The 18,296-nt window shown below is 48.7% G+C and overlaps 6 protein-coding genes across 6 annotated transcripts; 3 read left to right on the forward strand and 3 right to left on the reverse strand.

Moving 5' to 3' along the window:
• Nucleotides 1-344: 344 nt before the first annotated feature.
• Nucleotides 345-4,917, forward strand: HOO65_070117 (uncharacterized protein; the record flags this gene model as incomplete). The annotated part of the gene is made up of 3 exons (XM_071004792.1): nucleotides 345-428; nucleotides 519-1,152; nucleotides 1,307-4,917. The coding sequence occupies 3 exons, from the start codon at nucleotides 345-347 to the stop codon at nucleotides 4,915-4,917; spliced, it is 4,329 nt and encodes a 1,442-aa protein (XP_070856835.1).
• A 1,094-nt stretch (nucleotides 4,918-6,011) lies between these two features.
• Nucleotides 6,012-9,141, reverse strand: HOO65_070118 (DNA replication licensing factor mcm6; the record flags this gene model as incomplete). Its single annotated transcript, XM_071004867.1, has 3 exons — nucleotides 6,012-6,164; nucleotides 6,232-8,746; nucleotides 8,849-9,141. The coding sequence occupies 3 exons, from the start codon at nucleotides 9,139-9,141 to the stop codon at nucleotides 6,012-6,014; spliced, it is 2,961 nt and encodes a 986-aa protein (XP_070856836.1).
• A 522-nt stretch (nucleotides 9,142-9,663) lies between these two features.
• HOO65_070119 (putative aminotransferase protein) lies at nucleotides 9,664-11,090 on the forward strand (the record flags this gene model as incomplete). Its single annotated transcript, XM_071005033.1, has 2 exons — nucleotides 9,664-10,125; nucleotides 10,185-11,090. The coding sequence occupies 2 exons, from the start codon at nucleotides 9,664-9,666 to the stop codon at nucleotides 11,088-11,090; spliced, it is 1,368 nt and encodes a 455-aa protein (XP_070856837.1).
• Nucleotides 11,091-11,286: 196 nt separating this feature from the next.
• Nucleotides 11,287-13,142, reverse strand: HOO65_070120 (Histone acetyltransferase ESA1; the record flags this gene model as incomplete). Its single annotated transcript, XM_071004973.1, has 3 exons — nucleotides 11,287-11,378; nucleotides 11,471-12,948; nucleotides 12,991-13,142. The coding sequence occupies 3 exons, from the start codon at nucleotides 13,140-13,142 to the stop codon at nucleotides 11,287-11,289; spliced, it is 1,722 nt and encodes a 573-aa protein (XP_070856838.1).
• A 660-nt stretch (nucleotides 13,143-13,802) lies between these two features.
• On the reverse strand, nucleotides 13,803-15,390 carry HOO65_070121 (MOZ/SAS family protein; the record flags this gene model as incomplete). The annotated part of the gene is made up of 4 exons (XM_071005011.1): nucleotides 13,803-14,785; nucleotides 14,856-15,144; nucleotides 15,206-15,233; nucleotides 15,305-15,390. 4 exons carry the CDS (start codon nucleotides 15,388-15,390, stop codon nucleotides 13,803-13,805), a joined length of 1,386 nt encoding a protein of 461 aa, XP_070856839.1.
• A 446-nt stretch (nucleotides 15,391-15,836) lies between these two features.
• HOO65_070122 (RNA exonuclease 4) lies at nucleotides 15,837-16,811 on the forward strand (the record flags this gene model as incomplete). Its single annotated transcript, XM_071001251.1, has 1 exon — nucleotides 15,837-16,811. The coding sequence occupies one exon, from the start codon at nucleotides 15,837-15,839 to the stop codon at nucleotides 16,809-16,811; it is 975 nt and encodes a 324-aa protein (XP_070856840.1).
• Nucleotides 16,812-18,296: the final 1,485 nt, after the last annotated feature.

Genomic DNA, 18,296 nt, shown 5'->3' on the forward strand with positions numbered 1-18,296 from the left:
CTTCTACAGGGCTTCTATAGAGCCCCAAGGCTAGTTTTTAACCAAATTTTGTCTTATTTTCTGTGTCAAAGCCCACACAAGGACAGACAGGCATAGACACACAAAGCAGGAAGCAAGCCTCGTTAATGCAAATCCAGCCATCCAACAAACATCCACAGTTTAGCCCAGACTATCCTATCTGCTGTCTGAATCTACAGCACACACACCCACTACAACAACTAAACTCATATACGCAAGTCATACTCCAACACCAAGACTCATAATAGACAAGAGATAAGATCGCCTTTCCCTCGATCGCATCGCATCGTCTTTTTTCCCTCCCATTTCAACTGCCCATGCAGATGATGGCCGCCACGACTACAGCCACGAACAAGTCTGTCGATGCCGATGATTACAACAACAGCCGCGCTGTCGCTTGCAGTAGCCAGGTACGGTCATCCCTCTTTCCTTCCTCCTCCCTTCTTACTCGCAGCCTCTCATTCTTTCTTTGCTAACCATCTGGTTACAAACACATACAGACACATACTCCAGCTTCAGCTTCAGCAGAGCCTGGCTTAAGCTGCTCCTCCATCTCCAGCTCTAGCTCTAGCTCCATCACTAACAACGAGCCTCCCTCATCAATCTCCGGCACCGCTATCGCTGCAACTGCTGAAGAGCATCGCAAGCAGCAGATCTCCCACAGTCACACCCCCGCGCCCCAAAAACAACCAGCCAAAGACAGCGCAGATGCTCAGCCCTCGCAACGACAACCACCTGTAACTACTACTACCACTACTAGCGCCACCGACGGTTCCGACTCAGAGTCTCTTACCCTCGCCTCCAGCACCAACATACCTAAGCAAGATGCCTCAAAGAAAGCAGACCGCGCCTCGTCTCTAAAAAAGGCTACCACCTTCAAGGCTGTCTCTGTCAATAAGACCTTTCTCGCTGCCAAGTCTGCCATGTCCGCCTCGCAACTCAAGACTAACGACAAGTCAGCCCCTTCTTCCGCTGCTTCCACCCCACCAACTAGCTCTACTCTGCCAGCTACCCGGCCTCGTTTGATTGCAAAGACGGGTGGGAATGGCCCACTGCCAAAGTTTGCTGGGGTTAATAGTGGCCGGTCATCGGTGACACCTGAGCCAGCAGGCGTCTGGAACAAGAACCCTCCACGTTTGTCTCTCCCTCTATTCCCCTTATCCATTTCCTCCTATTTCCTCTTCCCTTCTCCACATTTGCCCTTTCCTATCTCGACTGGCACTGCTACCACACTACTACTTCTTTTCCTGCTAACCATATACCCTTCTGGTTCTCCCACCGCCCATAGCACCCCCGCCTCCTGCGACTACTACTCCTTCTACTTCAACCACCCAAGCCACTGCTACCGCTACCCCCCTTGTCGATCACTCCAAACTTACCGACGAGGAACTCAAAAAGCACGGCATCCATGTTGCCAATCGCCTGCACACAGATGACTCTAAAACCTCGCATAACGACTGGGCCGACATTGAAGACGATGATGATGAATGGGCAGTTCCCGATTCTATTACCTGGACTGATGGAACCAAAACTACCCTACCTCCGGCTGACGAGGTTCTACAATCGCCTATTCTCTCGCCGCCCGCTAGCCCCTCTCCTTCTAAGCATCAACCGAATACTCCTGCAGCTGCCAATGTCAATACTGTCCCCTCTACAGGTGCAAGATACTCGGCACGCGCCTCTGGTGCAACCCCATACGTTCCCGGAACAGCCAACAAACCCGGCCTTATTCTGCGCAACACTGGCGATAAACCGTCGCTTGTAGCCAAAGCACCACCCGCTGTTGCTCCCGCAAAGTCTCCATGGGCCACTCTGCCCGCTGTTGAGAGAGCATCACCTGTTGTACCATTCGTATCATCTCCCCAACAAAGCCAGCGCAATATTCATGGCCAACACCAGGGTTATAATTCTAACAGCAACAATCGCATGGCCCCACCTCAGGACTCGTATCAGTCTAGAAACTTTGACTCGTCTATGGACAAGCGAGCCGGCGGTGACTATGGCGGCCACCAAGATTATATGATGCAGCGGTCTCGACAGACAACGACTTCGCAGGACTACAAGCACTCGTCTGGCTATCCTCCTCGTCAAATGCCCAACGAGGGTCCATATAGCCGTAGCCGAAGTGGCTCATCCAATATGGGACATGGCCCTGATCGATTCCACCACATGAGCAATAATTCTCCGTCGTCCAACTATCATAATCCGGACTCGTCGCACCACGAACGATACACTGCTCCACGCCGCCCATCATTCAACAATGGCCCACTCCCGTTCAGTCACGGCCGCCAGCATGGGCACATATCAGCTAGTGGTCGTTCGGCATCTGGTGACTACACGTCTGCCAATGGACCAGAAGGCGGTAGTGCCAACTCCCATGGTGGCTCCTCCCATGGTGGACTTCCTCCTCATGGGGCTATGGCGTCTACATCTGACATGGCCCGCCCTCTCGAACCCAACAACATGCAGAGTCAACGACCAATGATTTACCGTGGCCATAACCCTAGCCCTAACAGCATAGAAGTCGATGGCTCTGCCACAGTACTGCCCGTTGAAATCCCCGAGGAAGAAACTGCGGAGTTCCAGAAAAAGCTCATGCGCGAAAGGGCGGAAGAGGCTATGCGCCGTCGCCAGGAAGAAGAGCGTCGAGAAGAAGCTGCGAAACAGGAACGCCTGAGGCTAAAGCTCGAAGCATTGGGTCCTGCCCCTGAAAGACAGAGCACAAAGAAACAAACCCCTATAAGCTCGTCCGTGCAGCCTTCGACCGCAGATGCCGTAACAACGGCCTTAGAGACTGTTCCCGTTCCCGTAGCTCTGCAGGCTCGTTTAAGGGATCATGTTCCAGCTGACCGCAGCAAATCTAAGGACACGGCATACCCTGTCTTACCTTCAGAGCAACCAGTGCCAAATAAAGCAGCTCTGGATGCCTCTAACGACACCGCGACCCACACCTCTAAACAACCACGTGTCTGGGAGTCATCAGGTGTCTCCCCCCACGCTCAAATCGCTGGACCTCCTCCTTCTAGAGACTTAGCAACAGCTAGCTGGGGCTCTGGGAGTAATGCACAGGCGCCTCGAAATGTATGGGGCGCCCCTAATAATGACCGTGGCCTTGGTAATGGAACCTTTATCACCGATATGTCTGGTCTTGCATCGGTAACTCCTAACAAGACCACTAGTGGTCCTACTCCTATTGGCCCTCCTAGTAGCTCATCTAATACCCGCGTTACCTCTTCTGTGTGGAGCGCAGCCACACCTGATGCTGAAGGTCGTGGTATTAGAGAGGGCCGCTCGGGTAGCAAGTTTCACAGCATTGAGAAGACTGGAACCGTTAATGCTGAACATCACCACACCCACTCTCACCCCTCTGCTATTCTTAAGCCAGCTTGGCGAAGCGCTGCAGAAGCCGAAGGTTCTTGTGACTTTAAGCCGACTTCTGTCGAGTCTACCGTACCTGTTCAGCCTCGGCCGTCAAGGTTTTTCCCGACACGTGATCCTCAGCCCACACAAACGTCGGCATATGCTACTGCTTTATCTACCTCTAGCACTGAGCCTGTTGTTGAGCAGCCGGGAATACGCATAAAGTCGCCTTCACCGCCCCCTCCTATTGCTGAGGATCATCCTGTATATGACGGCAACCCTTCACATCCTATGGTCTCGTTCCCCAAGCCTCAGCCCGTGGTTAAACTGCCTCCGGCTTTGGACGGGTCGGCGTCGACTTTGGCTTCCGGAAGAGCACTGGCCGCCCCACTTTCTGCATCAGGCCATTGGCAAGACAAGATAAATAGTTTGCTTAGTGGTCACAAGCCTCAGCATCGCCGTGACTCCTTTGACCATGGCTCTCCTCAGATTCACCACTCGCGACCTGTGTCGCGTAATAGCGGCACTAGCCATTCTGCTCACAATAGCCTTGCTAGTCCATTACCACAGATCGCTGAGCTGCCTACAACTATGCCCATGTCGACCGAGTGTTTTGAAGAGCCTGAGATGGGCTCTCTGCCGTCCATCCATATTCCCAAGGACGTACCTGAAGCTGCCTGGAACCCGGCCACGCCTCAGACCAAGCAACTGCCACGCCGTTTTGCCATTATCCACAACACTTCGGCCAGCAACCCCGACTTCTATGAGCCGTCGGGGCAGATTAGGATTAGCTTGGCGGGCATGTCAGATCCACGATTTGTTTTCCATGCGAGTGCGCGAAGCTCACGTACACAGAGCCGTGGATCCGGCGGCCCGAGCCGATCTCGCAGGGGCGGAAATCGTGGCCAGCGTCAGGAACAGGGCCATTCTGGTGCGAGCAACTCGACAGCTACGTACGCATCTGTATCTGCGTCTATGCCAGCTCCTCCGGTACCTGCGCTTGATTCTACTTCTGTGCCTGCTGCCTCTACGCCTAAATCCGGGCCTCCGCTCACTATCGCCGCTGTTGTTGCTGCCTCTCTTGCTAAACCTCATCCAGGGCATCCCACTACTTCTTCTGCACCTGCTTCGAAGTCGGCTCATCCGGGCTCTGAAGATTCTGCCGTAACTGCTTCAGCATCTACTTTTGTTTCGCATTCACAGGTACAGGCGTCAGCACAAACAAAAACACACAGCAATCAACTTGAAACCAGCCGCAGGGCAACTCGCTCCAACGAGGAGACTTCTATGGCTAAGGAAGCTAGTAGTGGTGGACATCATAGACGTGAGCGCGAGCCACGATCCGCACGTGGGCTCAGGGAATCGAGAGGCTCCAAAGATTCCGGGGGCCACGGACAGGGCCAGACACGAAGTCAAAGTCAAGGTCAGGGTCAGGGTCAGGGTCAGGGAAGACCCCCGCGTGGAGGATATAAAAACCGCGGAGGAGCGGAGTGGGGCCGCCGTGAAGTTGCAACGTCTCGGAGCCAGACAACAGTCTAGATGTCAGACGGGCAAGTTCCCTCAAGTTCGAGCCAGACTAGGACTACTGGAATTAGGACTAAGAGTTGAGAGCACTGTCTTAGCTACTGCTTAGACTTTTGTTCTCTGTTGACCATCTATCTCTTTGTCTTGAGGCCTTCTTGCTAAGCCTGCACTACTCTGGGTTGCTATGGCCTTTAGCTAACTCTTTCACATTTATTTATTCCCACTACCTACTGTATTGCGTCTGAACCAGCCTGCGACCAAGTCTCCGATTCCACATTATTCATCTCTTACCAGGCTTCCCTTTTTCCGATATTTGTTATCTTCTGTCCTCCCGTCTTTTATGTTTTACTAACGCTCTAACTCCACTGCATATTCATATCGTATCGTATTTGCACTTGAGAGATCGTTTTCTTACTTACTACACGCTAGCCTACTAGCAAAGCAAACCTGTTCAATAAAACGACTGATTCACTTAGTTCTTTGTGTTATGAAAATAGAAATGACTAGATAGGGTGGGAGCTGAAAGGCCAAAGGGAGGAGAGCGTGTACCTTGATGAGATGAGGCTTTTGGTTGCGATTCTTTTCCCCGTGTCTGTAATGGCTCGTTCTCTCCTCCCTGTCTGGTCTATACTGTAGCTCAGTATATGTATAGTAGTTCTCTAGAGGACGGTGTTATTGACTCTATTTAGTGGGCTGCGTTTTTGCCGTCTTGCCTTGCCTGTCTCGTTCATTCCGCGTGGGTTTTTCCTCGGTCTTTTTACGCATTATCTCTCCTCCGTCTTCATCTCCTCAATACGCGCAAGAGTGAAGAAAGTCTACAAAGAATCTTGCTAGCACCAAGCATTTTAGGGGCATCTTCTACTATCACTGGGTCTCCTCTTTTTTTCTCTTGCTTTCTTCCAGTGTTAAGAAATCCAACTTTCTCATGTAAGTACTACAGAAAGATATCAATAACTATCAAGTACAAAAGGCAAAAAATAGATAGAATGCCTAGTAGTTCGTAGGATCGTAATAGTAAGTAAAAAGACGGATAAAGAGATGTGAACCTCTTTTTCTTTTCTCCTTTCATCTGCTCTTCTCTCCCACCGTTCTCCCGCCTTCCGCTAGGCCTATGACAAGTCCTCCATCGCACAGTTTGGATGTAGTACATAGACTAGCTTTTGCTTATCTCCCAGGCCCATTCCTGCACTTGAGCTAGTATCGCCTGATGGCACTTCAGTGCCCGGCAGGGCCTCGCCACGGATAGCCATAATGACGTTGTTCTAATAATTAACACAACATGTTAGCGCACATTCCAGTTTTCTCTTTTCCTGCTTTACACAAACTTACCTTGACCATCAGTTTCAAAACGCCATGTGCTGTGAGCATCTCCCGCTTCATATCTTCTTGTGTGTTCAATGATGCCTCCAAACTTTCTAGGTACGCCTCAACCAGCCGGTCCTCATGCAGTCCATCACCAGCACTATTCTCGTTTTCGTTGATAAGCTTAACAAACAGCCGGACAATTTCAAGATATTTTTCGTATGTGACTTTGAGCTTAGGCTGGGAGGAGGCTGGAGCCGGGGCTGGAGCACCGCCTTGCATTAACTCGTCATTCTCTTGATCAAATTCGCCTGAAGCCTGGCGTGCCGCTGCTAAGAGATCATCGCTCGATTCGGGGGCTCCATCTTGGTCTTCATCGAGTTCTAGATCCTCGTGCTCAATAGATATAATACTCGTACGTAGTAAATCGTACGCCTCATCGACAAAGGCAGGTACTACTTCGTTGACACAGTTGATCTTAGCTACAGCTTCTGACAGGCGGATCAAACTTTCAAGCTGGCGCACTGTAATGCGATATGAATTACGACCGATACCACCCTGCGAGTCGTCGGCGCGGAGTTCCTGGTATCGAGAGACAAGCCGGGCTTTAGCCTCCGTCGTGAAGACAGGCTCGTATGTACGTGCGTAGCGGATGTATCGTTGCAGCTCAGCTGTACTGAATAGAGGCTCAATAGCTTCATCGCGTAATTGATGAATGCCCACAATGTGACGAGCTAGGTTACGGTCTGTCTGCTCGCTGCAGTCGTCCAAAATGACAAAGAAAAGATCAAATCGCGACATAATGGGTGCGCTCATGTTGATGTTGGCTCTCAGTGGTGCTTTGCGATTGTAACGGCCACCTACCGGATTAGCTGCGGCTAGGACACTAGTCTTGGCATTGAGAGTGGCATGAATACCAGCCTTAGCAATAGAGATGGTCTGCTGTTCCATAGCTTCATGGATGGCAACCTGATCAGCAATATCCATTTTGTCAAACTCGTCAATAGCGCAAATTCCATTATCAGCCAGCATTAGCGCACCAGCTTCAATAGTAAATTCGCCTGTTTCCTCATCCTTAACCACAGCAGCCGTGAGACCAGCAGCAGACGAAGCCTTTCCACTCGTGTAGACAGCTCTCGGGGCAAAAGAGCATACATATTTGAGAAATTGCGATTTGGAAGTTGACGGATCACCCACAATGCAGATGTTAATGTCACCTCTGAGCTTCATACCCTCGGGTGTAGTTTTATGGACACCGGAGACCAGTTGGAGAAGTAGACCCTTTTTGACAGTCTCATGGCCAAAAATCATGGGCGCGAAGGAGGCAATAATTTTTTGGTAAATATGGTCGGCATGCACCATATCCTTCAACCTAGCAATCTCGGCTGTTGTAAGAAATAAGTTGGCATCGCTTAGTCTGGTTTGTTCGTTGTCTGTATCGAGACTCTGACTCTTGTTTTCCGTCAATATCCGGACAGTGTTGTTGATAGTTTGCATATCAGCACCAACAATTTGCGGAGACACGGTACACGCCAAAAAGGCCATACGATATGTCAACTCACGCACACCTAGGGCCTTGAGACCCGTGACACCCTCACCACCAGCTTCATCGGTTCTGTTGCCATCTCGCATGGCATACGCCCGTTGGCCCGGTGTACTCAGCTGGCTAACATCGGGAACCACGATCAATGCGCCAGTAAAGATGCATTTCTCTCCAGCCTGCGCTTGATCGACCATGGCACCACGCAGAATAACGTCCATAGTACGCGGCATGCTTCCAGTTGGGATTTCAGATGAGTTTTCTTGAATACGGACCTTTTGCCAGTCTATAAACGTAGTTTTTTGCATTTCAAGGCGCCAGGCAAACCGGTTGTTGCATGCTTCATTTGGGCACTGAGATGGCTCAGTGTAGCGGAAGGTCTGTTCGACATCAAGGACTTCTGATCTACAGGCCTCACAGATGAAGGCGGCTTGTGACAGCTCAGGACGAACCTCGGAGGTTCTAGTGACGGTTCCCGAAATAGACATAAGATGGCCAATATCACTCGAGCGCAGACTCCGCAAACGTGATGTCATTTTCATGTTGAAAAAGGCGACAGTTATGGGGGCATCGGGCTGGATTTGTTGGGGAAGGTCGTCATCGTCAAGGTCATCATCATAGCCAGAGTTTTGCGGTGTTGCACTGGACTGACCAGGCGTCGATACATCAAAGCCAGGTGTAGAAGGATAGAAGTTGCGGCTCTCACCAGCAGTGGATTTCCTAGACTTGGGCTTATTTCTTGCTCTTTGGGATGCCACAAGGTTCTCGACAGCGCGGTTGAGATAGGGCAACACACGGTAGTATTCACTGATGATCGCACGAGCCATAGCAGCATCAAAGTAATCGAGATGGCTATAATCAATGTACAGCACTGACATCTTGAGACTCTGCATATTCTTGACCATAGACATATAGTAACCCTTGGCATATTTGGTCTCCATTTCTTGAGCAATGGGGTCATAGCCGGAGCCATTAATGGGCTTAGAGGATCTCTCAGGGAATCTACACGGGAAGAGCAAGGAGTTAGAGGGGGGTTCTCTATTGTGTAGACGGAGGGTGTTTGCAGACTTCATGACTATAGGACAAGCCATTAGCTCAACTCACCTCTTGAGGAACTCGACAATTCCATCGGCAGCTGTTGTAGCTACTTGGTCTAGAATACGCTTGGCGTTGCCGGCATTTCGCTTGTTTCGATTGGTCTTGATGGGCACTTCATTGTCATCTAGATCGCGATCATCGTCACTGAGAGCACCCGGCGTCGAAGTTGGTGGACCACGAGGCCGACCCGAGGAACTAGGCCTATTTCCATAAGGGGAACTAGGGAATGCAGAGCGGCGGGGAGTAGCAGTGCCAATGCTGATGCCATCAGACATGAGGCTGTCCTGGGGGGTGGACATAGCGGGGTTGTTGATGTGGTCGTGATGGGGCCTGATAGTCAAGATATTCTAGTAGCGAAAGAGAACAAACTGGCCGGAGAACAGGTCTCTTATAGAAAATAGATAGCACAGCAAAGGGCAGCCAGGAGCAGATACGAAAAATACAGCGTCCGCGCAGTGCTTTGAAATGAAAGGCGGGTGATAGAAGCAAGAGAAATTAACAAAAGCTAGCAGTCATCAAGTATGGAGGCGTAGAAAGAGGGGCTATTGTTTTCTGCTTAATTCTCTTGACTTGGCCTTGTCGTTCCTCGCGACGCGTCAAGATTATTTGCATTTAACCCCGGTTAACCCCCTCTCAACGACCCTAATACGTCAATAACCCTAGTGTACTACCAACCCAAGAACCGACCCGGAAGCATACTAAACAAGAGTTCCAACACTAACTTTTGGATTATTACAACTATTCTACCTATTTTGCTCTTTCTCATTTCTTACTATCCACCTTGAATCTATCACTTAACCTAGACCTTGAACACACAGCTCATGGCTACCGCTAAGATTCCCCCCATCAATCTTCTCCGGGGCTGGCCGGCCCCCGATATGCTCCCTATAGACCAGCTAAAAGCTGCTGCAGCAGAAGTATTATCTAACCCCGAAACTTCCGTGCCAGCCCTGCAGTATGGGCCTGACCTTGGCTTCCAGCCACTACGCAAGGAACTTGCACAATGGCTTAGCACTATCTTCAACGTCACAGCTGACCCACAGCGTATATGCATCACTGGCGGTGCTAGCCAGAACCTAGCCTGCATTCTACAGTCATTCACAGATCCAAACTACACACAAAACATCTGGATGGTAGCTCCATGCTATTTTCTGGCTTGTCCTATCTTTGAAGATTCTAGCTTCGTTGGTCGCTTGAAATCTGTTCCTGAGGATGCGGAGGGGATTAACGTTGAGTATTTGAAGGAGAAGCTGGAGGCTGCTGACAAGGAGCCAGAAATGGCAGTAAGGCATCTACGTCTCGTTTACTCAATTGAACTATGGATACTAACTGCTCCGTTTAGCCATGCAAGACTCAGTTCTCGCGCAAACTGTACCGTCATGTTATCTATCTTGTTCCTACTAGCGGCAACCCTTCGGGGAAAACCCTTCCTCTTCATCGACGCAAAGCCCTTGTCAAACTGGCTCGGGCTCACAATGCCCTGATTATTGCTGATGATGTCTACGATCTTTTGCAATGGCATACTTCTGCACCCACCACTGATACCACTGCTGCTGCTATCACGCAATCATCTAACCTTTACCTGCCTCGTCTCTGCGACATTGACCTAGCCATGGGCTTTTCACCACAAGACCCTGGCAAGTTTGGATATGCAATTAGTAATGGATCGTTTAGCAAAATCGCTGGTCCAGGCTGCCGAACTGGCTGGGTAGAGGCATCACCGGCTTTTGCATATGGTCTCTCACAAACCGGATCAACACGTTCTGGTGGAGCCGCAAGTCAGATGAGTGCTGCGTTTCTGTGCGAACTATTGCGTACTAGGTCACTGCAAGAGCATATTCAGCAGACGACAGTGCCAAGCCTACAGCGCCGCCACAACATTATCTGCGCTGCTATCCGAGAGCATCTCTATCCACTGGGGGTTACGATGCTTGAGCAGAGCATGCCAGATGCCAGTGTCTATGGAGGATATTTTGTTTGGTTGACGTTGGGCGGTGAAATTAGTGCCAAGGCTATTGCAGAGCAGACGAGCGTCCTGGAGAATCTGATTATTGGTCATGGCGATCTGTTTGAAGTTCGTGAAGATGAAAAGACGGCGGGATTCAGCAATAATATTCGCCTATGTTTCTCGTGGGAGCCTGAGGAAAGCTTGGTCGATGGGGTCAAGAGACTGGCTAAAGTGATTAAGACGTGGGATGATAGATCTAGTACTGTGCTTGATGTAGAATCTACGCGCGATTGGCGGTAGGACAAGGATGCATGTATTAGATAACTAGAACATGGTTGTAATGGGAGAAATCAGGCATTTAGTTTGAAACACACGGCTCTTCAACTTGATGTAGCAATATGAATAATTCTTTTTCATAAAACACCCCAAGTACATCGACTTTACAACTCCGTTAATCGTGGCAACAAGAAGACAACAGGACAACGCAGAAAATTCCTTAAATCTCATAAGGAACATTCTCCTTGAAGATGAGGTATGGCTTCCTTTTAGCTAGGTCGAGGATGGTGTTGGCAAACACACCATTGGCCCCTACGGTCAAGTATCGGATTATTGTTAACTCTGGACTGGAGATATACAAAAAGGGAACAAACAAGTCAAGCAATTATAGAAAAGAAACTTACAAGCAAACCAGCTGCGTGTGTATGACGAGGCGTGGTTGACATCGACACTCTCGTGGATTAAGCCCCGCTTAGATGAATTGAGGACCAGTGAGAGACATTCTTTGATCTCTTCATCGTTCGAGCTCGTCTGTGCCTGAATTAATAGACTCATTGGCCAGGCATTTTGGGGGCCGATATGTGGGCCACCGATGCCCTTGAACTGGCGGCCTTCAAGATAGTACGGGTTGCCGGCCTTTTCCAAGATCATTTTGCGTGTGTTTACATAAACCGGGTCGTCTTCATTGCAAAAGCCCATAAGCGGTAAGGCTAGGAGCGAAGGGTAGTTGGCATCATCCATCATGATATTGGAGCCGTAGCCATCCACCTCATAGGCAAAGACGTCACCGTATTTTTTGTGTTTGACTACACCATGCTCCCAGACTCCGTCGATAAGCTTTTTACTCCAGGCTGAGATCTTGTCGGCGAGTTCCGTCTTTCCAGCTGATGTGAGCATGGAAGCAGTACGCTTCAGCTCAGCGCCCATCATAGCATTTGAGGGAATTAGGAAGCCTAGGATGGTGGCATCGTCGCTGGGACGGAAGGCAGAGCGTACGAGTCCCGTGCCAAAGTTCAACGGATTACCAATACCGCGTAGGTTGAGAGTTTCGGTGCCAGTGTCGGTCTTGCGCTGGAAGGTATACGTGTTGCGGACAAACTGCTGGGTTTTAGGGTTAAATGTCGGCTGTGATTGCGCCTCCAAGACATCTAAAATAGTATCGAGGGCTTTGTACCAGCGGGAACCTAGATGATCCTGAGAGCCAGTGTGTTCGTAAAAGTCGTTTGATAAAGCGACAAAATGCGCCAAGGAGTCAAGCTCGTACTTGCACTCAAAGACGACTGATGGCTCATAAATCGGGTTGACAACGTCGTGCTGCCCATTGTGACTAGGCGCAAGATTGCTGATAGGCGGAGGCTGGAAGGCATTGCAGTATGGCGATTCAATGACGTATTCAAGCTGGGTGTTGATAGCACCGAGAATCAAGGTAAAGACTTTTTTATCTTTTTTGGCAAGTGGCTGATACGGCCGCAGCTGGTTGGTCGAATCACGTAGCCACTCGGCAATGATGTCACCGGTGATGACAAAGGACTGGGGACCCTCCCACTTGCCTTTATCGCCAACGTCAAACTGCAGAGAGTTTTGCACCATCGCCATAAACGTGGCATCTTTCCCATCGGTATGGAATTTGACAGTTGTGTCTGTAGTAGAGGGAAATGCGTTTTCAAACAGCCGAGCCATGTCAGGGTCTTTCATGCGAGTTGTGACGTCTTTAATAACCTGCTCGATTGAGTCTGCGGTGAAAGTGCGACACTTTTCATCTGGGCGTTGGAATGGAAGTGCAAGAGGGCCTTCGCTGAGTGGCTGGCTAGAGGGCATCGAGACGAAGAAGTTAGTAGCTGATGCTGTGAAAGTGTTGAGGAGGCGGCCAGACGCTAAGCGCCTCAAGAGTCCCCTAGATAGAGAAGGAGAGTCGCAAGCTTACTGCATAAACGTTGCATAGTTGGCATAGTTGGGACAGGCACTCTTGTCAAACTCTGCTATAGGAGCCAAAGGCACTTGGTTATTGATAGCAGAGACCGAAGCGGTCCATACTGCCGAAGCCGGTAGAGCTAAATTGACGAAGCGAGAGATCATAATGAGTTGAAAGCGGTCAGACTAACAAAGAGTTCTCAAAATTTGACGATAGAGTTTAGCTTATCAAAGCTATAAGCAAAAGGGTTAGGTGAGCGTTATTTACATGAAACTAGAAAGAAAGATGGAAGTAAAATCCGAGTAAAGACAGCTGATTGAAGATTCAGGAGATTTGAAAAGAAAACTATGAAGGCCAAAATCTAAGCCAGCTTTGCGTTCGTATGTAGCTTGGATCCAAGAATGAACCCATTTGAAGAAAACAAAGAGTTTGGCTAGACCTTGAGAGGGTTAATGAAGCTTGGACCATGGATGGTTAGTGGGGGGGCAGGTGCCAACAGCTGTAGACCGAGGTAAGTTACTCATTGTATAGCACTAACGTGCTTTAGATTTCGCTCTTGCGCCTTGTTAGCCAGGTTTAGGCTTTGCAGTACTAATGGGTATATAAAACTAACTAGGCAACGTAAAAGCTCATGTGTGGTCGCTGTCTGTGTCACTTGTCTAGAAGAAGATATGATTGTTCTCTCAGTACAAGTCCTTCATAGCTCTATTAAATCGAAGCCGAACTCTGTAGTGCCAAAATCTGACCTAGGCAGGCACTGCCATCGTAAAGCACTAGCTCCGAAACTTTGGTCATGGAATCTTTCTATCCTTCCAAACCCGCCTTTACCATGCCCATGTCCTTGTTGATGGCGCAAAGTGTGGTGGTTTCCACTGTATCTTTGTTGAGTCAATCACGTGTCGTGGCTTTGACTTGAGTTGTTCTCTGCGTACCAGCAATGAATCGGGGATGACAATCTTGTGATCCTGCTTGTGGTAAACCTGCATCTTCATTGCTTGAAGCGTGTGCTCAATGTCCTGTGTGGTCATGGCTAGGTCGGTTGAAATCTTCTCAATCGTTACCTTCTCTGCACGGTCAGCATAGGGAACAAGGTAATCGACGATACATTCAGACCAGTACTGTCGGTAACTGAGTAAACCAAGATCTGAGAGTGGCTTTTCTGGCGAGCCGACCTTGTTTTCAATCTTGGACAGTTCGTATGAGAACTGAATAAGAAGTCGGCCGTATCCCTTGCGCTGGTACTGCGGAAGTGTCAAGATACATGCAACATTGTAACCATCTGCGCTTTCTTTTTCCTTGGAAAAGTATCCGACAATATGGAATCCCTTATTGTCCTTGGAGGCCATGACGTAGAATAGAAAGGGATCGACATCGTAGTAGAGCGTTTTGTGGTCGAGAAACATCTTGGAAAGCAGACAAAGATTACGGCACCATGTGCGTTGTCGCCGCCCATCAATCTCAAAAAAAGAAACATAATCGTCACGGTATATTTCGTTGCCTGGAGGGTGCTTGAGTGTGCACTTTTTTCGGTGACGGCCAAATGAGAAGGAGTCTGCGTAGTATCCTAAGCACAGCTCACAGATAAATATGACGTCTTCTTGGTTGAAGATTTCTGGATACGGTGAAAAGTACCATGGGAAGAGGTTTGAGTTGCCAAACTGCACTTTGGAAATGTTTCGTATACGGGATACTTCGGTAGGATTTTGCGTCATGGAGCCGGAGGTTCGAAGTTTTTCGATTTCAGCGTCGCGTTTGAAGCCAGAAAGGGGATCCGGCCTAGCATCATCATCGCCTGTGTCGCCGCCTTCTAGCCATGGTTAGCACCGGATCTAGGGCGTATAGGATCGAGGCGTAAGAAGGAATGAGAGATCTCTTACCTGCTGGTACTGTGGGGGATTCAGCAGCAATGGCCTCTTTCTTTCCAGGCCGCTTGTTTGCTTTTTTTCCTGGGTGTGTCTTTTTTCCGGCTGCAGTCTTCTTGGTCTTGCCGTCTTTGCCCTTGTCTTTTTCTAAGTTGGGCCATTCAACGTCGTGTGTAAAGTCTATGCGGTCGAGGGGGACCCATTCGTCAAGTCGCTTATTGAAGGTATCAAAGTTGCAGTAAAACTGTCGTCCACTTTTGATGTCTCGTATGCTGAGGATTTCAGCTCGTCGTAGGGCATTGTCCTACAGTGTGCGTTAGATGGGACTGTAAGGAGTATGAGGAGAGAAGGAAAAGTATTTTTACCTTCATGACCATGGCTATGCATCCGACTCTGGTAGAACACGAAATTATTTGCAATTAGAATTTATCCAGTAGTTATTCATTTAACTAGCTGCTACTTACTGTATTGTGTCGGGGGTTGCTTGTCCCTTTTGCCTGGGCTCTGAAGAACCTGATGCGCCATCTCCGCCTGATCCTCCAGATGTCATATTGATAGAATTTTGGAGGTGGTTGATGAAATATTGTCAATGAGTGTGTCGCTGACTCCTAGCCTTGTGATATTTGCGGATTGCGATTTTGCGATGCGCTCCAGTACATGCAAGCGCTAAACGGAGAATAGGGCCTTTATCTTATCTTATCTTATCGTATCTCCCTTGGGTGCTTCGCTTTCCCCGCAAAAATGTTTCCTGACATGTTATTATTCAACGATTATCCAAACTGTGAAATTCTGTGAAATTCCATGACAGTCCAACTTTCTTCCTACTTTAACCGACAACTGCAAGCAGCGCCCCTCCATCTAAACACGCTTCTATGCTCTTCCATTAATAGAGCCTTTGTTAAGTTAGTCGCAGCTATAAGCACAGCTATAGCTACAACTACAGCCACAACCAACGTACCTAGCATTCTGCCTAATATCCCCACGAACCCCAAGAGAATGAATATCCAGGGTCTTTCATCTAACTGGAAGAAGCTCCAGGATCAGATGAAAAAAGAGTCATCGCAAACGCAGTTCTCTACCTCAAAGCCCGAATCAACTAAGCGAAAGCGCACATCAACCCAGCCGACGAAGCCCAACAAAAAGTCCAGACAGTCACCTTCTTTTTCGCCTGTTGTTAATGTTCAGGGAAAAAATCTAGCACAGACTAAAATGGGGGCTACACAAAGCTCTGAGATTGATAAAGTCGCGAGGCCTGAGATACTACCCTCCCTAAGTCTATGGACTCAAACTGAACCTATATGCTCTGATGATCTTGCTGCAGCTTACAAACTATCGTCAAGGACACCCTTCATCTTGCACCACCCAACGGATAAAGTAAACGCCGGCCAGACTCCCGATCTAGAGCTGGGAAAGTATGTAGCCATTGATTGTGAGATGGTTGGTATAGGCCCATCGCGGGAAAGCGCCCTAGCTCGCATCAGCATGGTTGATTTCCATGGCCGACAGATATATGATTCATACGTGAGACCCAAGGGTAAAGTCACAGACTGGCGCACGCCTGTTAGCGGCATCGAACCACGCCATATGAAAATTGCGCGCACATTTGCACAAGTGCAGGCAGAGGTTGCAGCTATCCTCCAAGGGCGCATTCTTGTAGGCCACGACTTATCGCATGATCTAGGTGCACTAGAGCTCAGGCACCCTGTAAAAGACATTCGGGACACTGCCAAGTCGCCGCAGTTCAGAAAGTATGGAAACGGAAGAAAGCCAGCCCTACGTGTACTCTCCCAAGCGTTGCTACATGTGGAGATACAGTCTGGTGCGCATTCAAGTGTAGAGGATGCCCGAGTCACGATGGAGATATTTCGTCGTTATAAGACTGGATTTGACGCTGATAATGCGTCGCGATTTGCTATTCGAGAAAAGAGGTCGGTTGGCGGCGGGAACGGCAAAAAGAAGTCAAAGAGATAGTAGGGCGGTTGTACATTTCGCGTGGCGCATAGTTTATCATGTAGTATGTTGATATGAATACCGAAACGAAAGTATTTGCCAACTAGATCCCTGGATTCCAGCCACTCGAGTCAATATCCTGCCCAATGTTTTTATCAAACAAAACTAACCAACAAATGAAAATTACCTGCATTCACCTCGATAGCATCTTTTATAAGCCCAGTATCATCCTTATTCGTATTATTTGAAATATTAGGAACAGATGGGAGTTGTAGACAGGCATAAGGCGTAAAGAGTATTGACAGATGCACCACAGACGCGTGCACTATCACTCCTCAAGCGCTTAACAGTCTACCTTTGGGTCTCACTTTTAAAAGGCAAAAATACATCCTTTTCTAAGTGTTAATTCCCTAGGAAACTTCATAGAACACTTGAGATTTTTGCATGTGAATGCATATCTCCAGATTTGATGGCCCGAAAAAAACATTTTCTCCACATTTAGAAGGCGTTTAAGCTTCTCTATGCCTTCTAGCGCCTTTCTCTAATTGTGCTGTGCCGGGTACGAGATACCATTGTATTTAGCAGCTTTTCTTATGTTAAAGCTATCGGAGATAGTTCGTAAAGCAGCAAATACAATGTATCTTACTGGCCATTCTAAATCAAAATATGAAAAGGCGCTTCAGAAGAGTGAAGGTGCCGTGCTAAGGAGTTCATTCCCTTGAGTAGGCAAGTTATAGTGGGGCTATCTATGTATTAACACCACGTGACCACGCGTTCAGCTTTACACGTTTACATGGTATGAAGCCCATGAAGCAATCCTCTTTCCCTGTCTCGACAATTTAGTCCACGATAGTTTCGATTTCTTGTTTTTATTTTTTTCTCCTTTTCGAAAACACCACACGCTAACTACAGTCATGGCGCAACCAATGATAGCCATTGCGGGCATCGAAACCAAGCCCATAGCCAAAGCCAATATCCTCCCCGTCAATATATCACATACAGGCACCTTTCCGCACAACGAGGCGCACTGGCAGCCCACATTAAACGAGAGTGAGCACTGCTAATTTTTCTGAACATAAGTTGATTTTCATCTAGTCTTACGTTTTAGCACTAACCTAAGAAATTCCTGTCACTAGATAATTCTCAATCATCATATTTCAGAGGCCGCAAGATGACTGGCTGTACCACTAAGATCCCAGAGACACATGTGGGAGTAGTTGTAGAGGTAGTCGAGACTGAGGCAGATCCTAGCGCTGTCGAAGAAGGGTTGGAGGAAGACATGAAGCAGCCAGAAGGGAAGATGGAGATCAGGGCAAAGTTTGAGGAGGTTGTTATTTGGAGGCAGAATTCAGCGCCATCGACTTCAGAAGATCAATATTCTCGAGCAATGAGTGAGTGGTCCGAGGTTTCGAGCAAGATCCATAGCCTCTGAAGAGATGAAGGGGCCACATTTATAGACTAGGACAGAAGAGAGGATTAGATTTTGGATGTTCAGCCTATCGAAAT

Source organism: Ceratocystis lukuohia (assembly GCF_044167205.1).
Source record: "Ceratocystis lukuohia strain C4212 chromosome Unknown Supercontig7_pilon, whole genome shotgun sequence".
Taxonomy (NCBI): domain Eukaryota; kingdom Fungi; phylum Ascomycota; class Sordariomycetes; order Microascales; family Ceratocystidaceae; genus Ceratocystis; species Ceratocystis lukuohia.